This window comes from Eriocheir sinensis, chromosome 21 (genome assembly GCF_024679095.1).
Source record: "Eriocheir sinensis breed Jianghai 21 chromosome 21, ASM2467909v1, whole genome shotgun sequence".
Taxonomy (NCBI): Eukaryota; Metazoa; Arthropoda; class Malacostraca; order Decapoda; family Varunidae; genus Eriocheir; species Eriocheir sinensis.
The window spans coordinates 12,360,387-12,374,377 of record NC_066529.1 but is presented as its reverse complement, the minus strand read 5'-3'; the positions used below and the strand labels follow the sequence as shown (position 1 = coordinate 12,374,377).

The window sequence follows — 13,991 nt, the reverse complement described above, 5'->3', positions numbered from 1 at the left end:
GATGCATTCTGTTTTAGCTCATGTTTCTCGGTTTTCTTATATTCACTCTTCGAAAACAACTAGATATGATTTTTTTCCACTTCGTCTTTGGTTGAGGTATATATTTTTTGTTAAATATCTCGTGTTTCTTAGTTTGTTCAATTACTTTTTTTTTTCTGAACAGCGAATATTTATGATTGTGTTTTTCCTCTTCGTCTACATTTCAGATTTGTGTTCTAGTTAATTTAAGTTTCTCATGCTTCCTGATTTGCTCAATATTTTTTTCCGAACAACGAATACTTATGATTTTATTATTTTCTCTCTTCGCCTGCAGTTCACAATCATACTCTAAGTTTCTCCTCGTCGTTGTTTTCATTCTTACTCACATGTCGTAAGGTTTATATATAGGCTGGTGAACACGAAGCATAATATTCCTCCCTTTCTTATATATGAATGTCGCTGTTCGCTTTAACGTTTGAGGGTCAAAGGACATAAGAACATAAGGACGTAAGGAGTCTGCAAGAGGCCGGTTGGGCGAGACGAATGACTTTTTGCTCTTCTTTTTTTTACTTTTTTTTTTAACTTATTGCAGGTGTTTATATGCCAGGTAAGATTTTTTAGGGGGGTAGGTATGATAAGGTCTTGTTCCTATTTCTTCACTCTCGCCTTGGGTGATAAGCATATTTATTTCTTCGACATTTGTAACATTATATACAGTAAATTCCTTCGTATCTTCTCTCTTGTTCAGTCATTCATTCATTTGTTTTTTCGCTCATTTACACAATCGTTTTTCAGTGCATGTAAATCTCTCTCTCTCTCTCTCTCTCTCTCTCTCTCTCTCTCTCTCTCTCTCTCTCTCTCTCTCTCTCTCTCTCTCTCTCTCTCTCTCTCTCTCTCTCTCTCTCTCTCTCTCTCTCTCTCTCTCTCTCTCTCTCTCTCTCGTGCCTGTAAGAAGAGCTACGCAGGTTGGGAAGATAAAAAAAAAAAAAAAAAGCTATATATAAAGACAGCGAACGGAAATATTTCGGAACTTTTGACCTAACAAGGAAGAGTAATGACGCAACCCGGTGGAGAAAAAGAAGCTAGAGAGAGCGAGAGAGAGAGAATTCCGCTGTTATACCACGATCAATAATTCTCTCTCTCTCTCTCTCTCTCTCTCTCTCTCTCTCTCTCTCTCTCTCTCTCTCTCTCTCTCTCTCTCTCTCTCTCTCTCTCTCTCTCTCTCTCTCTCTCTCTCTCCACGAAAGGCCGTAACATATGAGTACAAAAATGTTCCAGTTCCATCTTACTATTATGCAAAAATACTGTGCTGAGATTATTATTATTATTATTATTATTATTATTATTATTATTATTATTATTATTATTATTATTATTATTATTATTATTATTATTTACAGGTGGAGAAAAATGTGCCTCCTAGCGGTGATGGTGGTGATGTGCGTCGCCCCTGTCAGGTATGTGTGTGTGTGCGTGTGTGCGTGTGCGTGTGCGTGTGTGTGTATGTGTGTGTGTGTGTGTGTGTGTGTGTGTGTGTGTGTGTGTGTGTGTGTGTGTGTGTACCGAACGTCTGACGGGAAATTCCTCTCGACACCTGAGTCCTTCGGCACAGGTAAACACGCGTCACTTGGGGAGGAGGAACCGACCCACCGCTGCGGACAAACAACTCACGGAATAAGAGAATAATTGTTGTGACGGGAAGACGGACCAAAGGGAAGAATAAACAGATAATAACATGGTGGGAGACAAATACATGAACGGCTAAAAAGAGTGAATAAAATGTGATAAAATGGTAAAAAAAATAAAGAAATAATTGTTTTGATGGATGACAGACGAAGGAGAGGAATACAGATGATAAAAGAGATGGGGGCAGATACATGAACGGCTAGAAAGGCTGAGTAAAAGATGGTATAATGGTACAAAATATAAAAGGGTGTGATAAAGGGGAAATAAAACAGGGAGCAAATCATAGAAATAAGGAATCAGAAAGCAAACAAATGGATCCATAGAGAGGATTAAAAGATGGGAGAAACGTAGAAAAAAATAGGAAGAATAACCACACAAAAAATATAAAAGGGTGTGATAAAGGGGAAGTAAAACAAGGAACAAATCATAGACATAAGAAGAGTCAGAAAGCAAACAAATGGATCCATAGAGAGGATTAAAAGATGGGAGAGACGTAGGAAGAATAAGAACACACAAAAAATAAAAGGATGTGATAAAGGGGAAGTAAAACAAGGAGTAAATCATAGACATAAGAAGAGTCAGAAAGCAAACAAATAGAGCCATATAGAGGATTGAAAGACGGGAGAAACGCAGAAAAAAATAAGGAGAATAACCTCACACACAAAAACAAAAAGAGGTAAAGAGCAAGCAGGTACAAAGATAAAAAAAAAGATAAATACCAAAAAGTAGAATAACATTAGTAAAAGAGTTTTGATAATAGAAAGGGAAACACCCAAAAATAAACAAAACAAGCGTCAAGAAAACATTAAAAAGCCAGGAAAGAGCAACACCAGGTGGCAGCAGGTAGTAAAATATAAGTAACGAGTTTTGACAAATAACTTAATGCTACAAAGTCAGTTATAACGCACCTCTTATAGCATTTTATTTGGTTACCTTGGAAATGTTTATGACCGTCATGTTTGGGGGACAAGAAAACAACGCGAGGAGGAAGTGGTGGGCGAGGAGGGAAGAGCGTGTTTACATTCTTATATTGTTATCCCGTAAAAGGCAAGGAAACGATTTGGCTGAGAGAGAGAGAGAGAGAGAGAGAGAGAGATTTTTATATATATTTTCAGGGTTAGAAAAAAAAAAGTGATGAGTAAATATTTAATCTTACATTTTACCCTTCGAAATTACGATAGAGGAGAACTTATAAAATTGTGATTACAGTTTAGGCTCAGAAGAAAACTACAACACGAAAGAGGGAGACTAAGTTATTCCAGAGAGAGAGAGAGAGCAATGGAAAAACGCAAAATACAGCAATGAGAGTAGAACATCATTAAAAAAGACTCACAGATGTGCTCGTCGATCCTGTCACACACACACACACACACACACACACACGATCAATAATAGACATCCAGGAAATCAGGTCAAACACGCCGCCTCTGCATTTTTACCTTTTTTTTTTTTTCCTTCCTGTTCGCGTCTCTCATGGCAACCCTGACCTTTGAGTAATAAATTTCGGTGCTAATATTATTGTTTGCGCGTGATGAATTATTTCCTTTATGGTGACTGTGTGTGTGTGTGTGCGTGTGTGTGTGTGTGTGTGTTGCCGGTCTGTTTCTTAAATTCAAGCGAAACTTTGCCTTCTTTATCTATTTTTATTTTTATTTTATTGTTGTTGTTCCTGTTGGTACTTTACGCTTCACTCACCCTTCAGTCTTTGTCTTTGTGCTTTTAAATTTTCTCCTGCTTTCGTTTTGCATTATATAAACTGGCCGTAACTCTAAATTGTTAAATGTTTATTGCAAAATGTCACATAACTCTCTCTCTCTCTCTCTCTCTCTCTCTCTCTCTCTCTCTCTCGGTACCTGGCGGAGCACCTGTGGGTTATGCCGTGCTGTCGCCGCCAAGACACAGGAGCGTCAAGCACCGCGCCGCCAAAACATAAGAAAACAGCGTTGCGCCTTTTCCCTTTAATCCCTGCGCGTTTTTATTCTGCATGAGACAATCTTATGATCTCGATGCACTTTATTCCGCGGCGTTTTATTAGTTAATTAGCGCCAGTGCGGGAGGGAGCTGCGTCCGTCTGGCAGCGAGGGTGGCATGAGTGTGTGCTGCCGGGGGTGTAACTTCCTCCTGAGGGAAAATATATCGATCCCTCTGCTGGGCGGGGGAGGAGAGCATAACAAACTCACACTAACATTATGGATGGAAGAGAGACTGTAAGCTTCACATATGCGTTATCTAAGCACAGGAGATGAATGAAGAGCAGGGGACAATCTCGCTTTTAGGTGGTAGTGGTGACGTGTAGTCCCCACCACCACTAGCCCACACACACACACACACCTCACTTTGTTATTGTTTCGCCTCCTCCTCTGCTCTCGGCAACGTGTCACTGTGATAAGTTTGCTGTGTGTGTGTGCTTTAGTTACTCCTCTGACTGACTCACAGGGATCTCTACTTCCTACAGGGGCGCCATGTGAGTATAATAACCTCTAATGAACCGTCGAGTGGATACGGAGAGGCTGTGTTTAATAAAAGGGCAGGGAGGGAGGAAGTGTGTGTGTGTGTGTGTGTGTACAGGTGCAGATTTTCTCTCTCTCTCTCTCTCTCTCTCTCTCTCTCTCTCTCTCTCTCTCTCTCTCTCTCTCTCTCCACACACACACACACACACACACACACACACCTTGTCTCTGTCACGTATATTTCTCATAATCCTTGCTAACCATGGCGCGCAACGGTACACGTCAGCGGCGCGGCATAAACAGGGTTGCTACGCGTGTATGGGTGGGCTGGAAACGCACACTCAAGCGGTACGAATTCAAGCGCTGACCAAGAATTTAAACACGAAGGAGTTAAACGAATAAATAACTTGTATGACAGACTGAATGGATGAAGGTACAGACTATAGATACATAAATATAGCAAAATAAGAATACTATTACCTCATGCATATTATATTTTTTTTGGGGGAAAAGCCGGTAAAAATCCAACTAGGTTTTGAAAAATTGGAAAAGAAGTGAAACAAAATATTTACCAATTGTCAAGTAGTGCGTGTAGCGTTGGTCCACTATCTCAAGAGTCCGTGATAGGAGGTTTTCAGTCCCTCGGGTGCAGGTAACAGTGAGAACCAGCAGGCGACGATAACACGAGATAGCCAGCAACACGACGCTTTACTATTGTTCACTGCATGGTGCTGCACGGTGATATGATGAGGGTGCTGGAAGTGCTGACTCTCTCTCGTGTGTGTGTGTGAGTTGATCCGTTTTCCGTGTAAGATGGGGCTAGGTAATAACTGATTTGTGGTTGATAAACAATAATATATGTTTGTGAAGAATGAGAGAAAAGATAAAAAAGGTTGATGTAGATTTAAATTACCACCACAGGCTTCACTGAAATACACACACACACACACACACACAGGACAGCAGAGAGAGAGAGAGAGAGAACTAGATTCGAGGTATAAACCAACTTCTGTATCCCTGCAGGTCGCTGGACTACAGCATCACCACGACCTGGAACGGCGGCGCCCTGGACCACGCCCCCGTCAGCCTGAGCCTCTCGTCCAGCCCCGACCAGCAGCAGCTCATCCTCACCATTTCGGCGCCCTTCTTCAACGACCCCCCCAGCCCCGCAGGTCCCCCCGGCCAGCCCTTCTACGGCCTCTGGGACTACGAAGGTGAGATAGATAGTTAGGTAGATAGATGATTACATAGATTAAATAGCTAAAGTTTTATACATTATTATCTATACCCAATTTTGTTTAACGGAGATATATTTTTTATCACTAATCTTAATTTTCCTCCTTTCCTTCCGTACTCTCTTCTTCATTCTCTCTCTCCCTTCCTCTTCTTCTCTCCTTCCTCTTTCCACCTCCTCTTCCTTTCTCTCTCCTCCTCCTCACTTCCCTTTATTCCTCTTTTCTCCCTGCAGTGGTGGAAGCGTTTTTCCTCAACGATGCCAATCAATACCTGGAGGTTGAAGTCTGCCCGTAAGTAGGCTATACCTGTTTTATTACCTGGACCTAAGTAATAAGTAAGTATGCAAGTGGGTATAAGCGTAGTGAGTAAGTCAATAAGTTAGTAGGTAAGTAAGTAAGCATAGTACTTGAATGTCAGAAATAGGGATCTAGAAAACTTTATAATATGGTGTGAGTTTCATGAGTGTTGCAAATGGTGGTAAAATCGTGTGTTGCAACGGCCTTTAAGAACAATGTAGAAGATGTGCGTTGCATGTGTGTGTGAGTTGCGTGTACGAGTATGTAGTGGGATTAACAATGTGTTGCACTGGCTTTGACAACACGAGATGCATGACTGTTACGTGAGCGGTGTATATTCCTGCAGTGTTGAGGTATGGTCATTTGCTACTGAAGGCCAATACTGAATGGAATGTGTGTTGCGTGTGTGGCTGATAACATGAAATGGAGTATATAACTATTCCGTTGGTGTGTTGCAGGTGGGGTCAGCATACAGTGGCGTGTTGCTGAAGGCCAGTACTATATGGGGTGTATGTTACGCGTGTGATTGCTATGAGATTATGTGTTGCACTGGTTATGGTGACTGATAACTTGAAATGGAGTAATAACAGACAGGGGTGTGTTGCAGGTGGGGTCAGCATATAGTGTTGCTGCTGAGTGGCCAGCGGGTCACCGTGCGCCACTCCCTGCAGCTCGAGGTCAGCACCCAGCGCGGCGGTGGCGTGTGGAGCGGCACGGCGGCCATACCTGTCTCCTACCTGCCCGAGAAGGTGAGGGGCATGTTACCTGTGTGTTGTGGTGATGCTCTGGCCGGTATTCTTAGATGCTACCGAGGTTAGTATTCTTCCCTCCCTCTTCCTCCATTTCTTCCTCCGCCTTGCCTCCTTTCCCCCTCTCCTTCCTCCTTCACTCCTCTCTCCCCATTATTCATCAGAGTTGTGCAAGTGCGGTAATTAGTGTGGTAGTACCGCATCCCAAAAAAGTATCGCACTACCGCAAAATTTCTGAAAATACCGAACTACCGCGGACCGCACTTAAAAATCCTGCCGTACTTTTTTGCGGTACTTTGAAAACTATCGAAGACGACATTTACAGCGCGGCATTCTCACAGAAATTTATTTTTTATTTTTTTACAGTGAATCGGACTCAACCAGTCAAACGGTATCAGTCATCAGAATCAGTGATTCAATCATTCTGACTTCTCAGTTATTGTTCAAAATTAAATTAAACTACTAAACTGCGAGTCTTCTTTTACTCGCGCGGTGCCGGCCATTTCAACCCCGGACCCGTGCGGTGCCGGCCGATTTTTCATTGTACTATTTTAAGCATGTTTCCTTTGTTTGGATAGCCATGATAGGCACTGAGATATTTTTTATTTTGACTACCGCTACCGCGTACCGCACTGGGAAAGAAAAAATGGGACCGCACTACCGCAACTACACTACTCCGGAAAAAGTACCGCACTACTGCAACCGCATTACTAAATTTTCAGTACCGCGCCCACCTCTGTTATTCATCATCATTTCGTCGACGCCTGCTCCTAGGAGCTCCCACCAGGGAATGGCCACGGCAGAAGAGTTTCCATCTTTCTCTATCCAGACACTCCCTCCTTGGCTGCTCAAAGTTTCTCAAGGATCTTTCACCCCTCTCCCCAACGTATTCCTGCTCCCTATCTCTCCATTTCACTGGAGGTCGTCCTCATTATTACGTAAAATAAGTAATGATCAAGATAATTTAATGTTGGTATTCCCTTAGTGTGTGTGTGTGTGTGTGTGTGTGTGTGTGTGTGTGTTCAACTTATTAATGCTCACCTTTTACTTGTAGGCTACAGCTGTTATTACTTGACTTTCCAATAGAGTATGTATGTTAGGACACATCTACCTTTTGGTGTCTAGTCATTATGTTACTTATTATTGTATTCATTGCTATTTTATTATCATTAAAAGTCCTAAAATAAGATATGCATTAAAAGTGAAATCAAATCTAAAACAGTCATTATCTCTTTTTACCCTAAAAGCATAACGGAAAGCTTGTCTTTCTTATCTAAAAGTTTTATTATTTCTTAAGAGATTATATCATAAAAATGCAGTCTCATAGATTTATTCTTCTTTGCAGTCATTTTCTTAATGTGACCAACCATCTTGCTTTCCCCTCACCCTGCTCACCTGTTCCCCCTTCCCCAGGTGACCAAGTTCAACGCCTACGCCATCCATGGGTCAGGAGAAGCACGCGTCTACGAGGCGCTCTACCCGGCACCCAGCACGGCTGCCAACCCGGACTTGTACGTGTGATTATATCAGCTTGTCGGTCTGTCAATTAGTCATTCATTCAGTGGGTCAGTCAGTCGGTCAGTCAGTCAGCCAATCAATCATTTAGTTGGCCAGTCAGCCAATCAGTCACTTATTTAGCAGCCAGTTAGTTGGTCAGTCACACAGTTAATCAATTTGCATGTAAGTCAGGTAGCTATTTATTTTCTTTTGTTGATTTATTCATTCACTAATTGATTTAGTTAGTGAGTTAGTTAATAAGTAAATTAGTTGTTGAGTTGGTCAGTGAACTTGTAAGCTTAGTAGGATTGTTTGTTTCTTAATTAGAATGTCATTGTACCATCAGCATTCACTTCAATCAGCAGCTGATAAATCAGTAATTCATTTGGTCGGTTACTCAATCAGTTAGCAATGTGTTCATGAGTCTCTGATTGTAATAAATTTTGTTTCTCTCTCACCCAAAGGTCCATCATTTGACACTGATAAAAGCAACTCTTAGCCCAGTCACTAACATTCCCTCCTTCCCTCCCTGCTGCAGCCATGCCCTCCAGTACTTCAAGCCCATTGACCTCTCCGGCCTCCTCCCCAGCCAGGCCACAGACTCCATGAGCCAGCTGTGGAGTGATTCTTTGCAGGGGTGAGTGGACGGGTAAAGGGGCTCTTAATGAAAGGAGAAAGTTTACAGTATACTAAAAGGGGCTGTATATATAATGTGATTAGTTGAGGGCCAAGGAAGAAAAGGGATCTGTTTTATGATAATTCTGATAAACATGTACCTCAAATGACAAGCTGTTATCTTATTTTTTATCCTGTCTTAAGTCTCACAGGATTTTTTAATATATATATATATATATATATATATATATATATATATATATATATATATATATATATATATATATATATATATATATATATATATATATATATATATATATAATATATGTATATATTTTTTTTTAGCGTGTTATGGCAAGCCCTCATTTATTTAAGTTTATTTACTTATATTATGTCTTGACCCTTAATTTATAGCCTTTCCTTGTTTTAAAAGCTTTTTCCTTGTAAGCTTTTACCTTGTTTTCTCTCTTCTTTGTGTAATGTGTTTTGTATGTCAGGAAAATTAGACTCATGCGGTATGTGTTTCCTCAGACTGTTTCGCTATGACATCGCCACAACCTGGGATGATGTGCCACTGTCCCCGCCTGTGGTCCAGGTCACACTGCAGGGCTTTGAGGTGTGTGTGTGTATGTGTGTGTACGTGCACCTATCTATCTGTCAGTATGCCTGTTATGTCTGTTTGCTTGTATATCTTTATCTGTCTGTGTTCTGCCTGTAAAACTGTCTGCCTGTCATTCTTTTTATCTATGTATCTCTCTCTCTCTTCTGGCCACTCATTTTGTTTGTTTATGCAGAGTAGCACTTAACATTTTTATTTATTTCTTTATTCCCTTTGAGCTGTTTCTTTTACTATACTAAAAATATCTGTCTATTCCTGACTGTGTGCCTCAACTTGACCTACCAGCCAGGTATGCCCTCATCTCACCTCACCTCATCTTTCCTCAGGCCGGCGTGGAGTTGAATGTGACAGCGCCCTTCTACAATGACCCTGCTCCTGACGGCACCCCTGGTGAGCCCTTCTACGGCCTCTGGGACTACGAAGGTCAGTCAGCTCACCCTTCACGCTCTCTAACCCCTTGATAAAGCCCTTAACAATATTTTTTAACGTAATAATTCTGGTAACATTTTTGCCTTACTTGCTATGATTTATCCTTTTCTCATTTTGTATTTGAACAATTGTTATATAATTTTTGTTATATCCTTTTTTGTCATATCTGCATTATAGTTTAGATATTTGCTTCCTTAAGTTTGTTTATGTTTTATTGATTTATACTATTTGTCTTGCATTTTGGCATTTTCAGTTTCAGTGTTTCAAGTTGTTTTGTTTTACTACTCTTATGTGTCATACATGTATGTACATGTACACATTTTTCAAGCTTCTTTGCCACACCATCATAATGTATGAAGGAAAGAAAAAGCAAGCATCAGTAAAGTTCTGATGAGTATTTTCTTTTTCTTGTCACTTCTGTTCTTTCAAAAAGAAAAAAATATTGTATCAGAAAGATATTATGTGCACTCTTTCTTCTTACCCAAATGGTTTTGCTTTAAAGATAAATTGAGTTCAGGAAAGAGCAAGGCATCATGAAAATTATGACAATTGTTTTCTTTTGTCTTCATTGTTGTCACCATTGTCTCCTTGTCCTCCTCTGTGTATCAGTGGTGGAGATGTTCTTCCTCAACAAGAACGACGAGTACCTGGAGGTGGAGCTGGGGCCCTGGGGACAACACCTGCTGCTGCTCCTGCAAGGGGAACGCAACGCCATCAAGGACTCGCTGCCGCTGGACTACATTGTCACCGAGAAGACTGACCCTGTGGGAAGCACCCCGGTGAGTGTGGGCGAGGGGGTGTTACAAGGGGAAGGTAAGAACAGGATGCAGCCAATCCAACACCTCCAATGGGTTTCTTTGCACTCTTCTTTTTTTTCTAATTAAAATTCTGCTTCAGTTTTGTCATAAACTTCATTGAAAAATAAGAATTAAGATGATGAAGTGTTTGAAAGCTCCAATTTTTTTTAAGGTTACACGTCTCCCTCTTATCCTTTCCTCCACATTAAAATACATGAAAAGTCTGACCAAAGAAAGTAAGATGCGTCAGCCTATGGACGGTATTATAAGACACTTTCGCTTCTCACATCAGTCATTTCTAAAGGTCAAAGAGGGGGTCAGTCGGGTTCTAATGAGTGTTTCTTTAGGTTCACAGTACAGAAGAAGGGTCAAACTACCACCAGGGTCATAAAACTACCCCTGGAAATGCCCAAAATTCCTACGAAAGCCTTTTCAAATATGTGAACTTGGGTGACGAAATGTCTTATAATATACGACCCTATATGTCAGTTTGCTTGTCTGTGTTCCTTTCTATCAGTATTGGTGCCTCTTCTTGCTGACCATGCAGATAAAGTGTGGGACAGGAAGACAAGGAGACACAGGTTGCCGTAATAAGAATGGGGACACACATAGCTAACCTAAAGCCAGCACACACCTAACACTCCGTCACTCCTGCAGGGTCTGTGGAAGGGGTCAGCCATGATCCCTCCTGGTTACTTCCCTCCCAACGTGACCCTGGTGAACGCCTACGCCATCCATGGGGTCGGGGAGGCACGTCAGTATCAGGCCCTCTACCCCGCCCCCAACAATGACCCCAACTATCCCAGCGCTGACTTGTAAGTGTGTGTAGAGTGAAGGGACAGTGAAGCGTAAGGGGAAAGGTGTTGTCATGGTAGTGTGTGAGTGTGTTGAATATGTTCTTATAGTTGTCTTTTTTTCCCATTTGTTTCTCTTTTTATTGATTTGTGACCAGAAAAGTAACGGAGATCTGAATTTCTTTTTAATCAATATATATGTAAGTGTTTTAAAATTTCTTGTTGAGTTATTGGATGAGTCGATGAATGTAGAGAAATTCAGAGATTATAGGGGAAAATACAAGGAAATGAATCTGGAGTCTTTAATAGGAAATAATTGTGATCTATTCCCATTACTTTATAAATCCTGTAATAGTCTTTTTTACTTCTTTTCATTTAATGTTCTTATTTTTCCTTATGTGGTTGGACAGGCTATGAATTGATCTCTGTATTACTATTTATTACTATTACCAATGTTTGCACCACACACAGACACACACACCTCATCGCCAACTTCCTCCCTCCCTTCCTGCACTACACACACCTCTTTGCCCATTCCTTCCCTCCCTTCCTTCACTACACACACCTCCTTGCCCACTTCCTCTCATCCTCTAACACACTCCCTTCCTTCCTGCGCCACACACACAGACACACACCTCCCCTACTTCCTCCTTTTCTCTAATGCACTCCCTTTCTTCTTGCACCAAACACACACACAAACACACACACACCTCCTTGCCCATTCTTTCCCTTCCTCTTAAGACACTCCCTTCTTCCACCACACTCTCCCTTCCTCCACCACACTCTCTCACTCCCTCCACCACACTCTCACTCCCTCTACCATACTTCCTCTCTCCCTCTCCTCTCCACAGCCACCGCCTGGACCTGTTCCGTGCCATAGACTTTGAGTTCCAGGTGAGGGACAACAAAGACTACTCTCAGGTGTGGCTCGATGCAATAGGGTCAGGTGCCTCCCCGACCACCCAGGTGAGTTCTCCCTCCCTCCTCCTCTTCCTCCTGCTCCTGCTTGTGGTGACGGTGGTAGTGGCACCTTCTGCTGGACTGGATGTGGTGGCTGGGGTGAGTTTTAGTAATGGGTGGTGGTGGTGGTTGTGGTGAGTTTTTTTGTATTTTTTTGTTTGTTTGTTGCTTAATTTCATTCTCTCTCTCTCTCTCTCTCTCTCTCTCTCTCTCATTTCAAGCATCACTGTTAAAGTTTTGCTTTTCACGAGTCATGAGTTGTAAGTTTCTTGAAAAATTGCTTGTCAGGTTTTACTTGAGGGTTTGCATCACTGTTAAAAGTCTCTCCATTCCCTGTCTTTCACTTTTCTTGTTGAACTTGACAAACACACAAGTCAATGTGTTCATTAAAGGTATATAATACTCAACAGAACCAAACTTATGAAATATCTTTGGCTTTTAATTTTGGATCTTTTGGGGTCAGGTTCAGGTCCATATTATTGTAATCCCTTCCAATGCATGTATTTTTCTTTTAAGATAAAGGTGGCAGGTCAAGGACAAAACAAATCATTAGCAAAAGCTCTAATATGCTTCTATGATTCTAGGATTTTGAAAATAAATGCATGCAGAGCAGAATTTCCATGCTTAGTAAGGTTCATGATGCACGATGAGGAGACAAGCAATGTTGTGTTCCAGTCATACATATTAAATACTACATACACAATGTCAAAAATACCTCAAATGGTATGCTGCTGATACATGGTCTGCTAGTTATATGTAAATGCTTAACTAATGCATGTATAAACTACATTGGAGGGTCAGTATGCTCCTCAAGCCTCATTATGCTTGAGCAGTGAAGCAAATAATGCATGATATCACTAACCCTACAGTAAGGCCTGGTAGTGGTGGCAGCAGGGCAACGGGATCGGTGAAGCAGCTTATGCATGACTCCTATGCATCGTGTTTGTGATGACCATTGTGACATAGTAACCACGCCTCCTCGGCCACGTTGTCAAGCTCTCTGGACCAAACAGCCGGTGATCCAGGACGCGGGAGAGATGACGACCATAGGGCTGCTACGCTCCATCCAGACCATCACTCCAGAGCCCTCCGACACCCTTGCTCCCGAATCTGTGGATGCTGATCCTGAGGCCACTGCCACTCTTGTGCCTAAAGACAACACCCCTGAGACCACCATTACTCCAGAGCCTGCAAACATCACCCTTGCAGTTGCTTTTCCTTCAGTGCCCAGGGAAAGCCCTCCAGAGTTCCCCCTTCCAACAGAACCTGAAGACAAGATTCCTGACACCACCATTACTCCAGAGTCTGCAGACAACACCCCAGCAGTTGCCTTTTCTTCAGAGCCCAGAGAGAGTCCTCCAAAGTTCCCACTTCCTGAAGACAACACTCCAGAGATCACCACTGCTCCTGAGCCCACAGAGATTTCAGAGACCACTTTTGCTCCAAAACTTGATAAGAGCAGTCTAAAACCTATTCTCTTCCCTGGATCTATTCAGAGAGAAAGTGTTCCCGAGATCCCCCTTCCTCCTCCTGAACCTGAAGTAAGCACTCCAGAGCCCACCACCACTCCTCCAGAGGAGTTTAGGGAGAGTGGTCTGGAGATCACCCTCCCTCCAAAGACTGAAGCCACTGATCCTGAGCCCACCACCGTTGCTCCAGAGCCTCTACATAGAGAGAGTGTTCCTAAGATCCCTCTCCCTCCAAGACCTGAAAACAGTGACCCTGAACCCACCACCCTTGCCCCAGAGCCCATCACCTCCTCCATTTCAAGTTCTGGCAACACATTGGAATCTGAACCTGCAGAGACCCTCCCGTCTGACTCCACTGACACTGTTGGTCAAAAAGACAATGAAGCTGCCCCTCAGAATCCAACCACCATGC

General features: G+C 42.3%; 1 protein-coding gene across 4 annotated transcripts in view; it reads left to right on the top strand.

Moving 5' to 3' along the window:
• LOC127001687 (proteoglycan 4-like) overlaps nt 1–13,991 on the top strand; it is a 30,078-nt gene that overhangs the window by 14,621 nt on the left and 1,466 nt on the right. The window contains exons 2-13 of one of the 4 annotated variants that reach the window (XM_050866705.1): nt 1,380–1,436; nt 5,139–5,329; nt 5,584–5,641; nt 6,255–6,396; nt 7,810–7,907; nt 8,432–8,530; nt 9,043–9,127; nt 9,457–9,553; nt 10,169–10,338; nt 11,014–11,171; nt 12,002–12,116; nt 13,124–13,991. The exon at nt 13,124–13,991 is cut by the window's right edge and continues 1,466 nt beyond it. In XM_050866705.1, coding sequence (XP_050722662.1) covers nt 1,380–1,436; nt 5,139–5,329; nt 5,584–5,641; nt 6,255–6,396; nt 7,810–7,907; nt 8,432–8,530; nt 9,043–9,127; nt 9,457–9,553; nt 10,169–10,338; nt 11,014–11,171; nt 12,002–12,116; nt 13,124–13,991 — 2,138 coding nt within the window. Of the gene's footprint in view, nt 1–1,379; nt 1,437–3,852; nt 4,130–4,781; nt 4,903–5,138; nt 5,330–5,583; nt 5,642–6,254; nt 6,397–7,809; nt 7,908–8,431; nt 8,531–9,042; nt 9,128–9,456; nt 9,554–10,168; nt 10,339–11,013; nt 11,172–12,001; nt 12,117–13,123 lie in introns of those variants that run through there. The other 3 variants (XM_050866704.1, XM_050866703.1, XM_050866706.1) reach the window with 3 other exon arrangements.